Genomic DNA, 24,132 nt, shown 5'->3' on the forward strand with positions numbered 1-24,132 from the left:
ACTTGGTTGCAGTAACGACACTTTTCGGTAACGTGGATTCCACCAAAACCAGGATTAAATATTTACAACATAGCCGGCAGATTGCCGGAATAGCTGCGAAAGAATAGACCTGCGTGCCATATAATAGAGATAGAAACAGATACAGATATAAATTGAAAAAAAAAATGACGCCGCTCAAAAAACTAGGATAAAAAACATTCAGCGATAAATTAATAAAGCTTGTTAAAATTCATTCCACAGAAGCCTCTTATTAGGGACCTTTACTGCACATATGAGTTCCTTTGACCTTAAAAAAATTCAAATTAAACTAAGTTTTAAAGTGCAAAAGTTTACATAAGTCACGTATGATCAAAATCTAATGACGCAAATAACCTAAAAACTTTCGCTAAAGCGAGTGAGAAATGACGTCACGCGCGCAAATGCCGTTAGTGAGAGGAAGAAGTCATTCAGAAAATTTGACTTTCAGCTTTGCTGTGTGAACAAATGTAAAACGAAAAAAGAGCGTCAGACGACGAAACAAAAACATAGCCGGACAAGTCCTGACGGACAATTCAAAGAATTTTCATTGACTAAACAGAAAAACTAGACCTGGAATGCACTATGAGTGAATTGAGAAAGCCATTTTTAACAAAAATCAGATAAAAAATAAGAAAAAAAAACAGAAAATCAATGTCAAAATGCCGCATGTGAACAAAAAAAGACACTAGCGAGAAATGAAAATTTAATTCAAAGAAAAAATAGGCCCAGAATGAGCTGTAAATGGATTGGAAATATCATTTAGAAAACAATCCGATCCAAAAAATCAAAAAAACAGTAAAAATCAGAGTGAAATTGCCGCATGTGAACAAAAAACCAATACCGAGAAACCGAATTTTTGTTCAAACACCGTTTTTTCTCACTCTACTTTAAAATTAGAGCGAAAATTCACGCCGCAAAACCACTCGCTTTTTCGCTCCATTTCCTGTTTCGGCGTGAACAAAATCACTACTCCAATTTGACTTCAAAAATCATGAAAATGTGTGAACAGATCTTAAAAAAAAAAGACAGCGCCCCAATACAATTCAAATTCTTTGAATTGTAAAAAACCAAGAGCACCGCAATATAGCTACGCTCAGCTTACAGCTTCGCAGCTATAAAAAGAGTTGAGGAATTGCTTTACAACAAAATTACATTTTTTAAAAAAAATACGTTTTTGTAAAAAATATTTGGTTGAATTTTGATTAATTGATGTTTCCATAGATATCAGGGTCATCTCAGAGGTCTTTGTAAAGGTTAGGTAACAAAATTACGCTCAGCTGACTTCTGATGTCACTCTCAATATGAACATCAATCATATCATCCTCATGCTGAAGTATTGCCAAAAGGTAGGAGCGAAATAGTTTTTAATGTGATTCTGCCCAAATTGGTCAAAATCTACCTCGCTGTTTAATTGCTACGCTTAGTTTTAAAATAAATAAACAAGTGAGCCACAATTTCTACATGCGATTTCTCCAAAATTTGGACCCAACTCAACCTAAACAGTTGACAAGTGACTATGTAGATAATTTATTACTTTCCATGTAGCATAAAATTGGCCCCAGAGATCCAGACGGAAATAAACATGATTCTTATTATAAATAACTTACAGCTGTTTGCAGGTTCCTCTATACGGGCAATTTCCTACAAAATGGAAGGGACTCGTAACTTCTCTCGGACCAAGAATTGAGCAAACTAACAATAAGAGGCAGAATAAATTGGAGATGCTCAGCCTCTCCATTTTCTTGGCTGTAAGAAATGTCACGATTAAATCCACTACCTTAATTGGCTTGGTAAGTAAAAAAAAAGAAACATAGCCGGCAGATTGCCGGAAAATAGCCGCGATAGACGCTTGTGGCCTTCCATGAATTGAAACAACTAAAGAAATAAGATAGACAGATCGACCACCAGTCCTTTAATAGACCACTAGACTTTTTGGGTTAGATTTGGACTGTCAATTGCATGACTCATACGGTCTATAAAGAAAAAGCCCTTAAAGAGCTCTTTTAAAATTGATATCCGTAATCAAAAACTCAGACTAATACTCAAGAATTAGGGCATATAAGTATGGCACTACTTAGATGCACACTATTGATCTTCAACTAGTAAACGTTCATAAAATTTAAAGTTCCATAAGTGAGTTTAGAAGTCTTTTTTGAGAGAGAGTCACGCAATTGACCTAAAAGCAGAAATGACGTCACGCGCACAAATTTTAACTGCAACGCAGTAGAAGTCACTGAAGTCATTGAAAAAGACAATTCCAAGAAGTTAAGTAGTAAGTTCACCGATGGAGACGACGAATTAAAAACATAGCAGGACAAGTCCTGACGTACAATTCAAAGAATTTTCATTGACTAAACAGAAAACTAGACCAAGAACGGACTATGAATGGATTGGGAAAACCATTTAGAAAAAACCCGATCCAAAAAAAAAATTGAAAAAACAGTAAAAATCAAAGTGAAAATGCCGCATATGAACAAAAAACCACTAGCGAGAAAGCGAATTTTTGTTCAAACACCGTTTTCTCACTACTTTAAATTTAGAGCCAAAAAATTTCACGCCGCAAAACCACTCGCTTTTTCGCTCCATTTCCTGTTTCGATGTGACCAAAATCACTACTCCAATTTGACTTCAAAAATCATGAAAATGTGTGAACAGATCTTAAAAAAACAGCGCCCCAATACAATTCAAATTCTTTGAATTGTAAAAACCACGATGTCCCCAATAATAGCCGCCATCGCTTCGCGGCTAATAACAAAGCGAAATAAACAATCAAATTTTATGCTTGATATATACGATGTATGTCTTATTGACGAATAATCAATAAGGCACATGGTTGCATTGATAGCTGCTCAAACTTTTCATACTAAATTACGTTCTTACCTGATTAAAGTATGGAGAACACTAGCTGTATTTTTCATTATCAATGAATAAGCTTTGCATTTAATTGCTATTCTTAAGTTTAACCTTTGTAAAAAAAAAAATGGAAAAAACAAGAAGGCTCAAAAACGTACGTTTGCACGTAATGTTCCAACTTTTTCATGGAAAAATTTTAACTCATGGATCTGAAAACGTTAACAAATTGCCAAAACATTCAAACCTCCAGAATAGCTCTAAAAATGCAATTATTTTAGCCTCGATAACTAGTCGCAGATCAACTTGAATTACAGCAAAAGGAACAGCATAACAAAACCAACAACATAGCCGGCAGATTGCAGGAAACTAGCCGCCGTTGACGCGCATCGGGATTCAAACAGAAAAAAAAGAGATAAATTGACCGCATTTTTTCCTGTTTTTTTCAGTGACAAAAAATGTTCTAATTTGACGGTTGGATTCTAAAACAAAAGTTCAGCTTCTAAACTGAAAGCCAATAAGCTTAATACCAATGTCAGCTAGAAAACACTCTAACGAACTTCGATAACCTAATTCTCAGTGACCGGGCTTTATCGGTTTATCCTGTCCCTTTTGATTTTTTGATCTTTTGACTTTGACGGTATTCACCACATTGCGTAAATGAATGCGTAATAGAATTTAAAATACAGTCAGTTGAAACAGTGAGTGAAGTAAGTCAAAGTAAAACGTGAAAATCGTATGTAAATCTAAAATGTAAAACTTATGTAAAGCAAAAAAAAACGTGATCAAAAGGTAAAGCAAATTTTAAAAAAATGAGAGCGCCTAAATAATAGCCGTTGACAGGCTGACGGCGGCTATTAATAACCCACTAACTTCGGACGAATTGCTCTCAAACGAGTAGCCAGCTGGGGCTTAGAGATGCAAACATTAGGGGGTGAGGGTGAGCAGATTGGGAGATGGGGGGGGGGGGGTTCAAGCGACAAGAGGGGGTTCAAATGGCCAGGTGGAAGAGGGTGGACGAGCGAGTGTTAGTGAGGTGAGGGGGACTAAGGAGGGGGGGCTAAAGTTAAGATTAAGAACAGCCCTTCACAATGAAATTCTCTCCTAAAACAGGTTCGGTGAATCGCATACTTAGAAACTAGTAAAACGTTAGGCTCTAAGGGATGTGCTCAGCCACTTGCTTTAAACCTCACCGTTTTTGAGGACAAAAATTCAAAAGGGTTCGACTTGTTTGAGAGTAATTAAACACAATTAACTTAAATTAATATGGGGGATCGAAAACAAAAAAAATCTTTGACAGAAAAAGATACAAACAATTGTGAAAGAGTGCGCAAGTATAAACGACAGGCTTGAAAAAGGTCGTGCTTTAGAAGAAGTAGAACCCATGCATAAAAGAATCAGAAAAGATACTTAAAAACTCAATCGAAAAGAAACTCACTCGATTGAATGGCTTCATCAAAGCCAAATCAGGAGCACGCATTTATAAATTTAACGATTTGCAACCAGAGAACACCAAAAATATGCAGATAAAACTATGAAGTATGCAAGGTTCTTGACAATTTTCTGATAAGTTCAAGCAATCTATGCAGCAAGGGTTCTTAATAGAACTGCTGAAGCCAAAAGGCGACGTTTAGATTGTTAGTGATTTTTCTGCAAATAATGAAGCAACTACCTGAAGTTACTGCAGTAAATTCAATTACAGGTCTATGTTAAGGCAAAGAACGTAACAATTCAAAATACCACGCAATTATCCCCCTCAATTAAAAAAAACATACCCGGCAGATTGCCGGAAAATAGCCGCCGTTGATTCCAATAAGCATGATTGGGATTGAAATAACAGAAGATATTGAAAAAAAATGATTTTTGTACAAAAACATTTTTTTAAGTCCGATTTATTTTGATGGCATTTCGTAGTTGAACAAACTTCTGTTTCTTAGAGAGAGGCTACAGGGGCTACTATCAATAACAATAAGCATTAGAGAGAGGTTACTAATACTTATAGGACCGACGTTCAAATAGCGGGCATCTAAAATTGGGCTTTATGGGTTTATCCCGTTTCTATTTCTGACTTCAATTTTTTATACTGACTCTGTTCATTTTGAATTGCTTTGCTGAGCAACTGATGTTCAAAATCACTTTTAGCAGAATGAGAGAAGAGAGAAACTAGCCTAGAGAAGTCAAAAAGATTTCACGCAAAATGTTGAAAAGGCGGCAAAATGAGGTAAAGCGAAAGATTTTTTTATTCGACGAAGTAAAAAAACATAGCAGGACAAGTCCTGACGTACAATTCAAATAATTTTCATTGACTAAACAGAAAACTAGACCTAGAACGGACTATGAATGGTTTGGAAAAACCATTTAGAAAAAAATCCGATCCAAAAAATCGAAAAAACAGTAAAAATCAAAGTGAAATTGCCGCATGTGAACAAAAAACCACTACCGATAAAGCGAATTTTTGTTCAAACATCGCATTCTCACTCTACTTTAAAATTAGAGCGAAAAAATTTCACGCCGCAAAACCACTCGCTTTTTCGCTCCATTTCCTGTTTCGGCGTGACCAAAATCACTACTCCAATTTGACTTCAAAAATCATGAAAATGTGTGAACAGACCTTAAAAAAAAAGACAGCGCCCCAATACAATTCAAATTCTTTGAATTGTAAAAAAATAGGAGCGCTATAATAGCCGGCTGAGAAGATGAGGGCGGCTATTAATAATATATTGAAAAAACGAACAAAATGGTAAGCATTTAAGAAGATTCGCAAAACCCGATAGACTACCCGACGAAAGAAACAAGGATAAGGACAACTGAGAGATGCATCCGCTCTTTATCTGAATTCTTCCTCTGAAACCTTGAAACACACTTCACCTGTATTATTAAATTAATCGACAAAAACTATTCTGAAAAACCTAAAACTGAATCCAAGAATATAACGGACTGAATTGGAATTTTTTCTGGCTGTGGTTTTAGCTATTCTACTGGATAGGCTATCTCCAGTTGGCAAGGGGCAGATTTCATTTAGAGTGACACACACCCATTTGACCTTATCTCTTTGAATTAAAGTAAATAAAAGTCAATTTCAAAGTGAGGAAGTCAATTTGAGAGTGAGGTAAGTCAAGTGTGACCAAAACTTTAATCACGCCAATGAACAAAAAACCTCGCTCCACCAAGAGCAAAAAATGACATCACACACGCACTTCAGTTGAAATTGCATGAACAAATTAACAAAAAGCAGATTTGAAGTGATTGTGACGTCATATGGTCGTAACAAAAATCTTGACGACGAAATAAAAAAAATAGAAATGGTTCAAACAAACAAAAAACTAGGTCTAGAATGAACTATGAATGGATTGGAAAATCAATTACAAAAAAAATCCGATCCATTAAATTGAGAAAAACAGTAAAAAATCGAAGTGAAATTGCCGCATGTGAACAAAAAACCACTACCGAGAACGCGAATTTCTGTTCACACACCGTATTCTCACTCTACTTTAAAATAAGAGCGAAAAAAATTCACGCCGCAAAACCAATCGCTTTTTCGCTCCACTTCCTGTTTCGGCGTGCCCAAATGACTAATCCAATTTGACTTCAAAAATCTTGAAAATGTGTGAACAGATCTTAAAGACAGCGCCCCAATACAATTCAAATTCTTTCAATTGTAAAAAACCAAGAGAAGGCCAATAATAGCCCCAGCTATCGTTGTGCGGCTATTAAAAATCTACTTAAAATTAACGACAAATTAACTATTTAACCAAATCGGTGTGGATATCACACCATGAAGCCAAAGACAAACAGATCGACTAGCGTCTGATGAACTGCTCGAACAACCCGCGGCTGCAATGTAGAGGGTTGCAGCTTAGAAACGTTTTATGGGCGCAAAAACGGCCCCACAGAGGTTCGAATAAACTAACCTCCATGTTGGCAATATTACATCTTAACCACTCAGCCACAATGCCTCTGCTTTATTTTCGCTTTCATTCGCCTTTACCAAGGAACTTTATTTCAGAACAAGAACTTAGATTACTCCAAAATGAAGAACTAAAGTTTGATGAAGTGACTTAAGAAGTCACAGAATGTACAAGAATCAAAGCGCAAAAATGTACAAGCAGAAATTTAGTACAAAAAAATGATCAACACGTTTACACTGATTGCTTCAAACTTCGTTCAAGAGGAATTAACGACCAATAAGAACTAAACAACTCAGAATCGAAATTTTCATCCGTCTTTATCATTATTTATTCTTCAAACTCCAAAAACTTTCAATCTCTAATTTTTCCTTAATGCTACGTTAAAATGTGAACAGATATTCTTAAGCTGAAAAAGTATACTTTCCTACCAGTAAAAAATAGTAAGTGTATGGTAAGTGTAAAAAACAGTACAAGGGCATCATTTGAACTATCACAATAAGAAAACTCTGTTCATTGTAAAATATCCAAAAACAGCAGATTAACAGCTCAAATGCTGGCATCAAAATCTTTAGGCGCCACCTTTTTGTAATGATAATCTTCGAATAACTCTTCACTGCTACCATTTTCAGATTTCTTAGCAAGCTTTTACTCTTTCAGCATCAAAAAAATATAAGACTGAATGGCAGAGCATGAAATTCTGCAACTTTCTATCACGTAAATAATTTAAACATGAGCAGTGAACTATTTACATTACATATTTACACCAACGGCAAAGCTGAAGTTTTTGGCGTAAAACCGTCACCAACTTCCTTTTCGATTAAATATCTCATTAAATTCAAATCCCTGTTAAAAAAGCAAGCACATTTATTCTTTTGTTTACCAAGAACACCATAACCAGGGGAGGTATTCTTTGAATATTTCCAGCTGAGCAGATTTTCACAAAAAAGATCAAATAATTTTTCTTTTCTTTAAAAGGCGAAAACATTGCGATTTCTAACAAACTATTCAAAATCAAAAACAAAATAACTGATATTAAGCATCAAAAAACCTTTCATACCTTTCAGCACTTCGTAGCAAGTTCAGTGGACTAATCGGAGGCAAAAAGCTTTGTTTCAAAAATAATAGCTGATTTCAAAATCGAAGGTAACAAATAAGCAACAAAAAGCAACACATTCTATTAGCACGGTAGATTTATAACGCTAGACATGGTAAAACAGTCTGTGTAAACCAACGCCAAACAACACAAATTTACAATTGGATTCTCCCACGCGTAATATGCAGGCAGCCTGGAAAGAAACGGAAGAAACCACTGCAAGTAAAAGAGGCGAAACTGCATGGTAATACGGTTACAACATATAGACACGTGAAAATATACACGCGATAACAGGCTAAGAAAGACTTCCGACTATTTAACAATATTCAGAATAAATATTTCAAACACGGAACCGGTACGGAACACCACCATTTCCAAAGGATTCCCGGGCCGGGCGCCTTACCATAAAAAACAGAAGTTGGGCAAATTTTCGGGAAATTTCCTGGTTTGAATTCAAAAGTACCTACATTGAATATAGGCCTTTTGTATGATAATTGAAACAGAATGTTTATTATAAGGATTGAAGCGGCGAATTTGAAACGAGAGGTAAACAGTGTAATAAATTGTGCGTGTGTTCCATTCAAAATCTAAGCTCAAAACTACCTTTGCTAACTTTACCAAATAGCACAGCTGACCGTTTTAACTTCTGGCTAACCGGCTTACTTGTTCACTTTATTAACAGGCTGAGTTACATTAGGAGAAACAGAGTAAAAGTTTGTACTGTGCTATTAAAGAGATACTAATCTGGTTTTGGTAAAACTAGAGCAAGAGAATAGGATTTTACGATTTGAATGACTGAACATAGCGTGTTCAGTTATCGAACATATCAGCTAAAGAAAATTACCAATCGGTATTTATTACAAGAATTGAACCTAGAATGTGCAGTTAGCTTTCCGCAACAGTAAAACGAAAATTACGAGCCTATTTGACACCCAAAATAGTATGAAGTTTGTCTCAAGTTCTGCGGCAAAAACTCGGTCATTAAAGTTTGCAAAAACAGTTCGATTGACTTGAACCGCCGTTTATGTATTGACAAAGTCTGCGGTAGACAAAATTCTAGGTTTCTATGTTACAAACGAGATTCGGTCTTGCAAATGAATTTGGTAAAGAAACCAAGATATTTCACTTCTATATCTTATCCGATCACCCTGGAGAATTATGCCTACACGAACTCGAAAGCTATTATTTCTCGAATATCCCTAACGAATAAAAACCATAACCAGCAGGCAAACAGCAAACGCTGTGAAATGGACTTGTGCTTTAGATAGAGAATTGAACAAATCAACTTGCTGATGCATAAGATAAAATCCAATAAAAACTTTTTCGTTCAATAAAAACCAATAAAAAATTCAAGCTTACTTCATTTTAAAAAAAACCTAAAATATGTAAACTAAAAAAACCAGGTACTTTACGTTATACGGTTTAGATTCAAACCCACGCCCTCAATGATAGCAGTCTGACGGTTACATGACAATTTACCCAATTCCATTTTACCCAATGACATTTTACCCTACGCCATTTTACCCAATACCAACTCACCCAATGCTCTTTGATATTTTCATTCAATTATCCGATAACAAATTAGCAGTCGCTATTAGAAGGATGATTTAAAATATTTGTGGGCATTATAATCCCATGTTCGGTTGTGATAGTTTCATATCAAGTCCCACAGGCCATTTAGTTATATAATCGGCTAATCCCATATTCGGTTGTGATAGTTTCATATCAAGTCCCACGGGCCATTTATTTTATAGTCGGCTAAATAGTCGTTCTGGTTAATTTAGCAATGTGGTAAATTGGGTAAAGTGGCATTGGGTAAAATGGCATTGGGTAAAATGGAATTGGGTAAATTGTCCCGACACCCAGTCTGACATCTTAATCACACAGCTACAACGGCTTTGCTCCTCAACTGCTCACAATCGCCTTTATATTAGCATTAAACAATGAAAACAATTGAAATCACTCAAAAATGAAGAAGTCTATTGAGAAGTCACAGAATTTTCTAGAAAAACGCAAAATTGGTCAAGCAAAAATTTTGCACCAAAAAGACACAGGTTTACAATAATTGCCTCAAACTTAATTCGAGAGCAATAAAACAATTGTTAAATTAGAACTGAAGCTTCGGTTTTATTTGAACAATCTAATAAAAAAGGTTATTAAATCCTATTCTGTCTATTGAAACTTTTTGCTGCCATTGAAATATTTTTCTGCTACCTTTTGCTTGAATTTGCTCTCCTACATCACATATCTAAATGTAGTTGAGAGTTACTTAACTTTCGAAAAAAACTGTTTAATTGGACCGCTACTTATTTTTGACTTACATTTTGATGCTGCAAAGATATGAGTTTAATGGTTTAATGTGATTGCCATACTACGATTATTTTGCAGCTTTTATTAGAGCGGTCTTTCGTCTGCAGTAGGATATTGAAAAATCTATTCAGCGATACACTGGTTATTTGCAGTTCTGTTTGAAGAATTTTGTTTGTTTCAATGAGCAGGTTCCTGACAGTATGGCATTTGGCGTCATATGGCATCTTCGCGAAAAACTTGCACGCCCCAATATAACTGTTTGGTAACTCTGTGGAGAGAATAATACGGTGAATTTTGAATAAAATAGCATAAAATCCAAATGGGGACAATACAAGTGATTAGAAAAGATTTTTTCTTGTTTTCAGAGGTAAAAGTCAAATGGCCACGCGTAAGGATATGAACGCCGATATGCCTAATGATATCTTTATTCAGATGATTTTGGTCAACCAATTCCTTATCTGATTAGCCCTGAATAACTACATTTATAAGTTGGCTCAAGCCAGTGCCCGTTAAAAAAGGACACGTTAAAAAAGAATATGATAATCATTCACTTTTGAGAAGCATTAACTGTTTTCCCTCATTCAAGGTTAACATTATCAAAGTGTCATATAGTGGTCCATTTTGCTTTAAACATCAGCCAATAACTACCTGTGTTCATTACTTTGCAAGACAGAATTGCTGTATCACTTGCAAACTGTTTAACATCACAATTGTTTGCTGTTTCACAGAAATTGTTGCCATAAAGAATGGTTATTGAATGTCTTGATACTAATGTAAAATCATGATTAAGTACAACCCAAACTTATTTCATAACACCTTTTTGAACCCATTGTAGTCTATGACAAAGAAAAGTGTAATTGAAGTTCAAGCATTCTCCCCCAAAAGCGCACTTTAATTTTCTATTTCTTCATTCAATTACCCAAAGATTTTGAAAAAACCGGTATTGCTAACTCTAAAAAAGTTGTTAAATTTATTTCTTTTGGTCAACACAATAGCTTGTCCTTTCAGTTAACAAAACTATTGTATCGAGACAGCTTTTCTGCAAACCGAATGGATTTTCGCTAATGATATTGACTTCGGAGTGGTGACCTAATGGCTCAACAACGAAGGTAGAATCTCAACAACGTTTGATAAAAATGGAGTGGATGAGATGGGTCGAGAAGTTTTTATAAACAGTTATTTTGTCATTCTTCAAAATTTTGTTAACAAGTTTGTTTAAACATTCATTGGTGGCAAAGTGTCTCAACGAGACAGTATACAATAATACAGCGCACATGCAGGTATGCAGCCGCTCCAGCTGATTTAATTCGATTGTCAAAAATACAAGCCAAATTGCTGGAAAACAGCCGCTTTTGATTCTCATCAGACCGATTGGGATCGAAAAAAATGATTGTTGTCTAAATTGAGTCAGATATGTTCCTGCTTCTTAATGAGAGAATAGAGGGGCTAGTATCAATACCAAGAAGCAGTAGAGAGCGGTCCAAGTAGCGGTCCATGGAAAACAAAACAAAAGGACAATACAAACATTTGGCAAAAAAATTTACGAATGTCATTGACAATAAGTGGCATCCAAGTCAATGAAGCAAGCAACTGAAAATTGCTTGAATTCTTCAATATCTATATCACTATCTACCCATAGGAAAAGTATATCAAGTTTACGAAAACAATTGGGGGACGATGCAAAAAATAAGCAACAGATGCAGGCAATAATCAATAATAAACAAAAAAAATGGTGTCGATGCCAATTCAATTATTAGCAATTAAATTAAACTTTGGTCAAATTGTGCTCAATTGCAGAGCAAATAAGAGGGATTTGTCTTTGAGGGATTAAAAAAAGATTAATAAAACATACGTATTGCCCTTTAAATGTATTCACACAGAAAATGAAAAGAGACACAGCAAAAACAAGTCACATTGCCGCATGCAAAATTTCGCTATCAAAAACCGGAGATGTGCTTAAATTTTTCTCCTCTTAATGCTCCAGCGTGACTGAAATCACTAATCCAAATTGACTTCTCATTGAGAAGAAAAGGTCAAAAAAGTGTGAACAGATCTTAAAAAAAACAGCATACCATCGCAATTCAAACTCATTGAATTGTAAAAAAGAACAATATTAGCCGGCTGAGAAGATGACAGCGGCTATAAATAACATTATAAAATTCGTTTCTATGGATGGATCGCAAATTCAATTCTGTTCCTTGAAAACTAAAACGAGGTGAATTAGGAGTAACGTCTTCGCCTTTATACAAAACAAATCAGGTCAGCAGTTGTTAAGCAAAGTGGCAGTATATATTACATCTTCAAAAAAAATGTTGCGTTCCCTTAACTTATCAAACTTGCTGCCAGGCTTCATCATTAAAAACCTTATTATAGAACAATTCTTTTATAAAAAGACCGGTTTTAACCACCATATTTTACCTAAATCATTTCAACAATCCCTGTTTAACAATAGAGCTAAAATAATTGTAAGGAAACTAAATTTTTCTTATCGAAGAGCCCCTGCACAAAAAATCACGTTGGCTCAAAATTATTAACAGCACAGGCTTGAAATTGTACGACGGATGTACAATGAGTTTGTGTTTAAGAAGTTGCCCTTATAGATTGAATAATTTTCTCGAAATTGAAGAATTTAAATGGGTTTTCTCGAGGTCAAAGTCCTAACAAATAATAAACGAAAAAACTGACAATGCAGGAGAAGGAAATTTCAAGTGTAGAAAGTTTCAGGTATCTAAGTCGATCATTTGAACTTCAATGAACAAAACAAAAATAGAAAACAAACTGAACAAATTTGCCTCAAATTGTTACAGGCTAAGGAAAGTATTGACTATAGATCGGTTGATAAGAGCATACAAAGTATATGTTTCATCAGTTGTTCAATATGGTGTTTTGTTCTATGGGTCACCAACTATGCATAAGTAGAAACGACTTGATTGTACAATAAACAGATTAATTAGAACAATTTTTTCAAAAAAGAATTTTGATAGTGTTAGGCATTATCGAGAAAACAAAATCTATGCAGCGACCGAGTTACATGTATATGAACTGGCAAAACTATTGATTAAAACAATTTGGTGGAAAAATTCCATTGAGTCGGTAAATCACATTGAAACTTTTTTGGACAATGAAGTCAGCAAACCGAAAGTGCAAAAAATGCTACTTAACAAATTTTCAATTGACATTCCTGCAGCAAAGTTTCTTCAAAGCATACAAGTTTTTAATCATCGACATGACAAGATGCCACTAACTTCATAGACAAACAATCTAAAACTTTTTGTCATAGTCTTATAGATAGCTATGTTTTAGGGAATCATGAAATTATTACAAAAGTATGTAATTAGCCTTAGAGTCAAATAATGTATTTGGCGCGCTTGAGTCTGTATCAGGGCAATTTCGGTCCGGGACGGTCTGCACCAGGAAAATTTCGAGCGAACACCTCAGCCTGGTTAAATTTTCCAAACCCTTGTAGGTTTTTCCCCTATTTAATTTTTTAAATTCCAATTTTTAAATAATCTGAAGCGTTTATTAAGTATAGTGTAACTTTATCTAATCCTCAGAGATACTTGAGAACGGGTCTTGAGAACTCGATGGTGATATCTCTGTAGTCAAATGATTGTATTGTGTAAATGAGTGTTTAACTCTTGATATTATTGACTACAGAAAACAATTTATTGTTATTATTACTATTATTATTATTAAAAAGCTAAGTTCACAAAAGGATTTTACGCTTGCATCAAAAGAAGCCTAAATACATTTAAAAAATTACGAAACCAGTATAAAAAACATAGCCGGCAGATTGCCGGAATAGCTGCGAAAGAATAGACCTGCGTGCCATATAATAGAGATAGAAACAGATACAGATCTAAATTGAAAAAAAATCGACGCCGCTCAAAAAACTAGGCTAAAAAACATTCAGCGATAAATTAATAAAGCTTGTCAAAATTCATTCCACAGAAGCCTCTTATCAGGGACGTTTACTGCACATATGAGTTCCTTTGACCTTAAACAAATTCAATTTAAACTTAAGTTTTAAAGTGCAGAAGTCATTTTATTGAGTGAGGTAAGTCACGTATGATCAAAATCTAATCACGGAAATAACCTAAAAACTTTCACTAAAAAGAACTTTCACAGCGAGTGAGAAATGACGTCACGCGCGCAAACGCCGTTAGTGAGAGGAAGAAGTCATTCAGAAAATTTGACTTTTTCAGCTTTGCTGTGTGAACGAAAAAAGAGCGTCAGACGACGAAACAAAAAAAACCAAGAGCACCGCAATATAGCTACGCTCAGCTTACAGCTTCGCAGCTATAAACAAAATAGATTAAACATAGCCGGCAGATAACCAGAAAAAAGCCAGCCGCAATAGACGCTTGTGGCCTTCCATGAATTGATACAAATAAAGAAAACAGATAGACAGATTGACAACCAGTCCTTTAATAGACCACTAGAATTTTTGGTTAGATTCGGACTGTCATTTTTATGAGACACATACGCTCTAAAAGGTAAAAACCCTAATAGAGCATTTTCAAAATTAATATTCGCAATCAAAAACTCAAGACTCTAATACTCAATAATTAGGGCAAATAGGTTAGGGTATTACTTAGTTGCATACTATTGACCTTTAACTAATAAATGTTCAGAAAATTTAAAGTTCAGACGTAAATTTTTTGAGTGAGGTAAGTCACGCAATTGATCTAAAAGCAGAACAAATGACGTCACGCACACAGTTTTTAACTGTAAAGCAGTAGAAAACAAACCGACAAATGTCGGAAGAACTGCTCTTGAGCGACAGGCGAGGCAACTTAATTCAGGGGCTGTTGCCTAGATCAATTTTTCTTTAAGGGTGCAAAAAACCTTCACCCCGGCGGGATTCTAACCACTGACCTCCCGCTCCACAACGACACGCACTAACCACTGAGCTACGAGTCACTTACCTCTACTATTCTTCAACCGATTTTATATTAGCAACACGTTTTACTTCGGAGCAATAGAGATTACTCAATAATGAAGAACGAAAGCGTGAAGAAGTCACCTGAGAAACCTAAGAACGTTCTAGAAGAAAAGCGCAAAATTGTCAAGCGAAAAATTTGCATAAAAAAGACACGTTTAAAATAACTGCTATGAACTTCGTTCAAGAGCAATTAATCACAGACATTGAAACAGTCAATTCCAAGAATTCAGGTGGCAAAAATCATCGATGGAGACGACGAATTAAAAAACATAGCAGGACGAGTCCTGACGTACAATTCAATGAATTTTCATTGACTAAACAAAAGACTAGAGCTAGAACAGACTTTGAGTGAATTGGAAAAAAAAAAATCAGATGAAAAAAACACGAAATCAAAATCAAAATGCCGCATGTGAACAAAAAACCACACGAGAAAGAGAAATTAGGTTCAAACAAAAAACTAGACCTGGAATGAACTATGATTGGCTTCGGAAAATCATTTAACCGAAAAATCCGATCCAAAAAATTGAAAAACAAAGTGAAATTGTCACATGTGAACAAAAAACCACTAGCGCGAAAGCGAATTTTTGTTCAAACCCCGTTTTCTCACTACTTTAAAATTCGAGTTAAACAATTTCACGCCGCGAAACCACTCGCTTTTTCGCTTCACTTCCTGTTTCGGCGTGACCAAAATCACTACTCCGATTTTACTTCAAAAACCATGAAAATGTGTGAACAGATCTTTAAAACAGACAGCGCCCCAACACAATTCAAATTCTTTGAATTGTAAAAAACCACGATGTCCCAAATAATAGCCGCTATCGCTTCGCGGCTATTAAAAACGAATACGTGCCTTTTGCAAGAAAAATTCAAAATTCCCCAAGATACTGGCTATCAAGGAACATTACAAGGAACATACAATAGCGTTTTGTACAATTTAGAACACCAGTATGCCGCCATTTTCTTCGTTCGAGTCAAAAAATGTCAATGTACATCGTCAACAAACAACTGAATATGTAGGGTACCTTGTGACAAATTGTTAATCTGTTGACGAGGTGTCAGCTGTCCCTCGAAACCTGAATCCTGATCAGAACTCCTCATTTGTCCACCCATATTGGATGCATTCTGTGGAGTGCCTCTGCCTATTGGAGTTGCCCCATTGGAGTATTGGTTATTTGGGGTTCTGGGACTGTAGTTTGGGTAGTTGTTGTGAAGTCTGTCAAAGTTTTGACCTTGTGCGTCAGGAGGGCCCATTTCAAGTGCTGAACAAGAAAATTAAAGTTCAAACTATCAAACTAAAATCAAGTATCAATTTTCAATAAAGCGATCCTGAATAAACAGTATAAACACATTATCGTGAAAGATTGCTGGTAGCTTAGGGTGGAAGTAACGAAATCGTGAAATGAAATCAAACCACTAAGACAACAACTGATACGTCATTTGGGAGCTAATAGTCTGATCTATTCATCAGAAGGAAAGAACAGCTAGAATTTAAACGTTTTAATAGGACACGGGTACTAAAATAGAAAAAAGTATCACTGATAGTAAGTGAAGTTTTACTTTCGCCAGTCATATAATCTGATTTCTTCTGTACGCTCAATGAGAAAACTTGATAGATTCAGAAAATAATACTAATGAGGTACACTATTTGTGTTTTATCGTAAATATTTAGGTAGTAATTCAATTGTACGATGTAAGAAGCAGGAGGGAAGTATCTCAGATTTAGATCTAATCTAAAAATGCAACAGAAATAATAAACTTCATTGCTCTTTAACATGCTGCATATGTCCGTGTTCCCACAACCCCCAATTATAGATACTTTTTTTTATCTGCGGCACTATTTTAAAATGGACCATTTGTGAGACTGCTTAGCCAGGGTTATGCGACAGGGCAGAAAATCATTCTTAACCATGTCAAACTAAGCTAGGAGGTTAGGTCGTTAAAATATGTTATGGGGTTCGGAAAACCGTTCAGATGGACAATCGTTAGTACACAAAAATCGCATAAAAAGACCCAGATACTGGTACGCTAAAAAATTACAGGGCTGAATATTGTCATGAAATAAATGATGATACTAGTCTTAAAAAACGAGAACTCCACAATCAACTCTGCGCACCAAAAGACACATTGTGAAATCATAAGGCAGATAATATTCTTAAAAATTGAATTTTTCCAGAAAAGGATACTAAATTTAGGAATCAAGAATTTTTGTTTTGAAGTCACAGCAATTAGACAAAAGAAACGGAAATAGACAAAGGCAAAAAATCGTTTGATAGTAAATCCGAGGCTCCATTATTTTTCGCAGAAAGTAGTCGGTCAAAACTTTTAAACGGTATTCCAGCAAAATCTCAGATGCAATATATAAATTGAAATAAAAACAACTGCGAAAGAGGCTCAAATCATTTAGCTTTTTAAACAACTGGTAAAACGAAAGCAAATAAAAACTATACAAATCATAGTCCATAAGCGAAAGCTAGAAGGACACATGCTGGAATGAGGAGAAAATGAACATATTGAAAATTTCTTTTTTAATAAAAGAAAACTTCGCTATTAAGGAAAGCTAGAAACCAAAAAAAAACAAGCAGAAAAACTTTCATTATTAAGCTTTCACTGCTGATAAAACACATTGCAACCCTCCTGTACAGATAAAAGAAATGACAGAAAAAAAATTCCAACGATTTTGAAACCTCAAAATATTGTGCAAAAACTCTTAAAAATTGTAATATAAATCATTTTAACTGCATTTCAAAGACTCAAGACCAAGAAAATTTTCGATCATTAAAAAAAAATCGAAATCCCAGAAGGACTAGTGAAAAAACCAAAATACAAACAAAATACTGAAAAATTAACTAAAAATTGCCAAACTTGTATTAGCATTTGCAAATTTTTTTTAAAATCCCATAATAGAAAGAGGCTTCGATGCAACATCAAGCTTCGATGCATCGATGCAAAGAGGCTTCGATGCAATATCAAAAGGAAGTTGCCATATCAAAAGGAAAAACACTAACTAAACATGAGAAGTCTGTACCCCCTTTTACACTTGAAACGCATTGCTAGGCTCTCAAAAACACTGTGATATCAATGCCAGTGGTTTACATACCAAAACATCAACGACTAAAAATCATTTCAACAAAACCAAAAACATAGCTGGCACATTGCCAGAAAATAGCTGCAATAGCTTTGTAGCTCTGCAGTCTCCAAAAGGTACAGTCCAAAAATAAACTTTTTTAAATACTGAGATGTTATATTTTGATAAAGAATCTGTCCAAATCATTGCTGTTTCTATTAACTGGTCTCGGATAACCTTCAAATTGGAGTGACACGCACTCACTTGACCTTATCTCTTTGAATTAAAGTCAAGAAAAGTCAGTTTCAGAGTCAGGAAGTCATTTTTGAGTGAGTTAATTCACTCGTGACCAAAAATTTAAATCATGTGTATGATTGAAACACTCGCTCAATAAGAGTGAAAAAAGGACGTCATGCACGCAATTCAGCTGAAAATGCATGAACGAATGAACAAAAAGCAGGTTTGAAGTGATTGTGACGTCATATGGTCGTAACAAAAATCTTGATGAAATAAAAAAAATTAAAAAAACATAGCTGGCATATTGCCAGAAAATAGCCACAGTCTAACAAAAAAACAGTAAAAAAGACGGACCCAAAAAAATCGTTTTTTCATTGAAGGCTGATATGTCATATTTTGATTAAAAATCTGTAAGTTTTTGCTGCCTCTATTAGCTGCCCTTTAATATTCTTCATTTAGAGTGACACACACCCATTTGACCTTATCTCTTTGAATTAAAGTAAATAAAAGTCAATTTCAAGTGAGGAAGTCGTTGTTGAGAAGGAGGTAAGTCTAGTGTGACCAAAAATTTAATCACGCGAATGAACAAAAAACTCGCTCCACTAAGAGCAAAAAATGACGTCACACACGCACTTCAGTTGAAATTGCATACACGAATGAACAAAAGGCAGATTTGAAGTGGTTGTGACGCCATATGGTCGTAACAAAAATCGCGACGACGAAATAAAAAAACCAAGAGAAGGTCAATAATAGCCCCAGCTATCTGTGAGTGTGGGGCTATTAATTACAAAGAAAAAACACAAACCGACTAACGTCGAAAAAATTGCTCTCGAATGACAGGTGGCGCAATTTAATTCAGGTGCTGTAGCCTCGATAAATCTATCTTTATAACATGCGCAAATATCAGCCGACGGTAGGGTTCGAACCGCGCCCTCCAGAGTCATCGACGGAGGTATTAACCACTGCGCTATCAATGCCTTGACTTCGAGACTCTAACTGTCGTTTCTGTTTGGACAACAAACTTTATTTCGGATTGAGAGCAATTGAAACCGCTCAAAAATCAAGAAGTTCGTGAAAAACTCAAAGATTATTATAGAAAAGCGCAAAACGGTCAAGCAAAAAAATTGCATAAAAAAACACACGTTTACAATAATTGCTTCTCATTCGAGAGCAATTAAAGACGGGCAAACTGGACGTAAAAATGCTAAAAACGGTTATCTGTCAAAAAAACGTTTCAAAGTCCTAAAGTTGTTCACTAAACGCAGCGTTTGATCAAAAAACTTTTCTCGCTAAACAAAAATCTGTGAACCATGGCAGATTTTCTCGCTTTCGCTTTTAGGTCAAAATGCCACATGAACAAAACTACTTCCTGTAAAAAACAGATAGAGAACCAAAACCAATAGAGAACCAAAACCGATAGAGAACCAATACTCCTCTACGATTCGTAAAAACCTAGGAGAAGGCCAATAATAGCGTCAGCTATCGCTTTGTGGCTATTAATAAAGATCGAGCCAAATATTTACAGAATTTAATCGAATCATATTCAGCTAGGTTTTCCTCATTTATATCAGTTAGAGAACAAAATCCCATGAAAACAGTTCAATCGCCAAAAAAGCAAAGATGGTTCTAAACGATAAGACAACTAAAGTCACTGTTAAAATATGAAACCATATTCTTACAAGGTGATCTCTGTTCAAACGTGATAGGATCTTCATCGTTATAATACACGTTATTTTCGCTCAATCGGGGACTGTCTGTGTAGTCTCGACCATTCATGAATCCATTGCCACTACCACCTACTGGCATCCCGTTCGAGTACATGGCAGGCAGTTGAGGTCTCTCAGGAGCCCTTCTGAGGTTGGTGTCATCTCTTCCGCCTCCTCGTTTGCTGCTGTTGAGGGAGTTTGAGGATCCAGGGTAAGGATATCGCATATCCATGGGTTCTCTTGCCACTCTTAAAATAATCAAATAAGAATTTCAATGTTTTTGCTGGTGCCAAAATTTTGGTAATTATAGGCTAGCTCCAACAACAACGCCTCGATAGTTTATGCTAGCCGATACTAGCCATTGTAATAAATTCAAATATTGACGGCCATTTTCCACCCTTAAAAAATAATCGGTTACCAAGTCTCTTCATTGACAACTTCTTGCTAACCTCAATATAAATAGCAGCTTTAAACTAGAAACCAAAATCTCCACTTTAAATTCATAAATTGAACACTAATCATTCAATGCTTCAATATTTAAAATACCCATTACAATCTGATTAGGAAAGGAAGAAACACATGTAAGGGACAAACAAAAAGTTAGTTTCAGTAAACAACGAAATTTAGTTGGCTATGGGCACGCAACAGCTCTTTTACTTCAGTGGAAAGTATAAAGAAGATCCCAAAGATTCCCCTTTTCAAATAATCCACCAAGATAAATCCTGACGGAGGAAACAAATTTGTAGCCCGTGCCTTTCTGAATTGCAGCGGGAAAATTAAACGCAGATCCCTGATTATATTAACCAATTTAGACCACAGACAAAAATCATACTGCAGAAAAAATTTTGATTTTGAGCTCTGTACTAAATTTGTATTCAATGTCTTCAAATAATACTCCTATAATATGCATTCTAGTTTGAGCTATCCCTTAACTGGACAAAATTGACATTCTAAATTACAACGTAGAGAGTAGCAAACAAAACCAGGCACAAGAATTCAGCTTTTGAGAAGTAGAAGCCACGGAAAATAAATATGGGTTCTGAATATTAATCAAATGGTTGCCACCAAATTGATGCAAACAGCAAATTACAGCCGACTAAAGTCGGCCAAACTGGTCACGAACGACAGGCGCGGCAAGCTAATTCAGGGGTTGCAGCCTATATAAATTTTTGGATATAATCTGTCCCCCTCCCCGTGTTTTTTATGCCCCCCAATTACAATTTGTGCGTTGTTATATAGCAGATTATTATGTAAAAAAATAGAAGCGTAAGGCGTGCGCCTGGAGGATGTAAGTTATATGCCCATTAACCTTGCGAAACAAAAAAAACTTTTCTTTATGAGTGCAAGAAGTTCGTTCCGACTAAGGCGGGTTTCCAAACCCCGACCTCCGGAGTTCCGGACAGAAGCATTATCCATTCGGGTATCAGTCTCTTGTAATTTGCCTATCTTACAATCGCTTTTATTTTAGCAAAACTTAAATTCAGAGAGAGCAACTGGGATCAGTACAAAATGAGAACGACAAGCGTGAAAAAGTCACTCAAGAAACACAAAAGCGCAAAAATGGTCACAATTCGCATAAATAGACATAAGTCTACAAAACTTGCTCCAAAAGTCATTCAATAGCAATTAAAAACATAAAACAACGATTATCGGATAAACAGCTCTCGAAAGACAGGCGGGGTAGGGAGGCCACTTAACTTTGGGGTACAGCTTAAAAATTTTTATTCGTTTGAAAACTCCGACCTCATAGGAATTCGAACCCTCGCCCTCCAGGATAGCCGTGTGGAATCTTAACCACTAAGCTACAAAATCTTTGCTCCTCAACCGCTCACAATCACTTTTATATTCGCAATAATCTAAGAGCATTTTGAGATCAGTAAGAAATGACACAAAGAAGCGCGAAGAAGTCACTTGAGGGCGCCGAGAGCCGGAGGGGTCGAGCACAATGGCTTATGGGTGTAATGATGTGCAGGGGGTGCGGATTTGGGGATCAAGTGGTGGAAGGATTCACACAAAGTAGCTTCGTTGAACCACGTATCTGTAGTTAGCAAGCCGAAAACGTGATGCCCTCCAGTTTCCCTGTTCATCCCAATTTTGAGGGGAAAAAGACAAATGGTAAAAAAAGGATCGCAGGTAAAGTTGTTAGTACAAAAATTGCATAAGAAAAAAAAACATAACCGACTAACGTCGGGCGAATTGCTCTCAAACAACCGTCGAGCGGTTAGCTTCCTCAGTAGCTAGCCACGGTTTAGTGAGGCTAGCTTTAGATCAATAGAAAGGGCGTAAGGTGAACGCAGCGGGAGTGCACCGCAGCGGGGGTGCAAAATTGGATTGAGGGAACTGATGTGGGGGCAGTGGGTGGGTGGGGTGCGGGATCAATTTATAAGAACCGCCCTTCACACCCTAAGTATAAGTCTCCAAAACAGTTTCTGTTAATCGCATACTTGAAGACTAGTGGGCTGAACGGCTCTAGAGAACTTAATGCAAACTCTGCGCCACCTGTTTATCCTATTTCTGAAGACGAAAGTCAAGTGGGTCAGACAAAAAAATCAGCCCAGAGAAAAATTGCATAAAAGAGAAACAGGAATAATATAATTGCTACAAATTACTTTTGAGAGCAATAAACATTGATTTCTCAAAAAGTGCCAGTTAAGTCAGTAATGATTTAAAAAAACATTTCTACTATAATACATTATTGATGAGGATCAGAGATGACGACATTGCGCCACATAACAGCAGCTGAAGTGCGGAATCCACAAACAGAGAGCGAGAGAGAGAGAGAGAGACCGAGTGACAGAGAGAGAGAGAGAGAGAGATAAAACGTGAACGATAAAAGAGAAGGAAAGAAAACCTAACCGACAGAAAGAGATAGGAATAATTTCCATGATGAGATTCGACTCTGCAACTTTAGTTTTCTAGTCTTGTTAGTAAATAAATCATATAGAAAAAAAACTGAAAAAGGCAAAATAAAAAGTTTTCAAACTCGCAATTAAAGAAAATTAAAATCCAATTTTTGTCCCGAAACCTCTGTCGAGAAACTCATCTCCGGGACTTAAAAAACTTTCGTTGGCCAGTAATGGTCGTTGAACTCAGAAAAGACAAAAAAAATTGAAAAATATTGGAAACAATTATAAATTTTAAAATCTCGCAAAATTTCAAGATATTAATATCTTCAAAACCATTTCATTGCTTCAAGAGACTATCCACTATCCCTGTTTCAAGCCTGAAAAAGTTTCACTGGCTCATAACGATCCATACACTTAAAACAGAAAAAAAATTTAGCGAAACTTAAATTCAGAGTGAGAGCAACTGAGATCAGTACAAAATGAAGACGACAAGCGTGAAAAAGACACTCAAGAAATCGAAGAATATTCTAGCATAAAAACGCAAAACGGACCAACATTTGCATAAATAGACACACGTCTACAAAACTTGCTCAAAATTCATTCACTAGCAATTAAAAACATAAAACAACGATTATCGGATAAACTGCTCTCGAAAGACAGGCGGGGTAGGGAGGCCACTTAACTTTAGGGTACAGCTTAAAAATTTTTATTCGTTTGAAAACTCCGACCTCATAGGGGTTCGAACCCTCACCCTCCAGGATAGCAGTTTGGAATCTTAACCACTAAGCTACAAAGGCTTTGCTTCTCAACCGCTCACAATCGCTTTTATATTGGCAAAAATCTAGAAGAGCATTTGAGATCAGTAAGAAATGCTGCAAACAAGCGCGAAGAAGCCACTTGAGGGCGCCGAGGGCCAGAGGGGTCGAGCGCACTGGATTATGTGTGTAATGATGTGCAGGGAGTGCGGATTTGGGAGTCAAATGGTGGGGGGATTCACACAAAGTAGCTTCGTTGAACCAATATCTGTAGTTAGCAAGCCGAAAACGTGATGCCCTCCAGTTTCCCTGTTTATCTCAATTTTGAGGGGAAAAGACAAAAGTTAATAAAAGGATCGAAGGTTAAAGATGTTAGTACAGAAATTGCATAGGAAAGAAA

At 36.0% G+C, this 24,132-nt stretch overlaps 2 protein-coding genes across 5 annotated transcripts in view; both read right to left on the minus strand.

Moving 5' to 3' along the window:
* Positions 1-24,132, minus strand: part of LOC142353214 (uncharacterized) — a 712,302-nt gene that overhangs the window by 452,417 nt on the left and 235,753 nt on the right. The gene's annotated exons all lie outside the window — the stretch shown is intronic.
* LOC142353233 (uncharacterized) overlaps positions 1-24,132 on the minus strand; it is a 137,995-nt gene that overhangs the window by 41,215 nt on the left and 72,648 nt on the right. For all 4 annotated transcript variants that reach the window (XM_075405465.1, XM_075405464.1, XM_075405463.1 and 1 more), the window contains exons 7-8: positions 20,105-20,379; positions 16,147-16,383 (exon numbers count right to left, since the gene is read on the minus strand). In XM_075405465.1, the coding sequence (XP_075261580.1) occupies positions 16,147-16,383; positions 20,105-20,379 (512 nt within the window). The remainder of the gene's footprint in view (positions 1-16,146; positions 16,384-20,104; positions 20,380-24,132) is intronic.

This window comes from Convolutriloba macropyga, chromosome 14 (assembly GCF_964194025.1).
Source record: "Convolutriloba macropyga chromosome 14, txConMacr16.3, whole genome shotgun sequence".
Classification (NCBI taxonomy): domain Eukaryota; kingdom Metazoa; phylum Xenacoelomorpha; order Acoela; family Convolutidae; genus Convolutriloba; species Convolutriloba macropyga.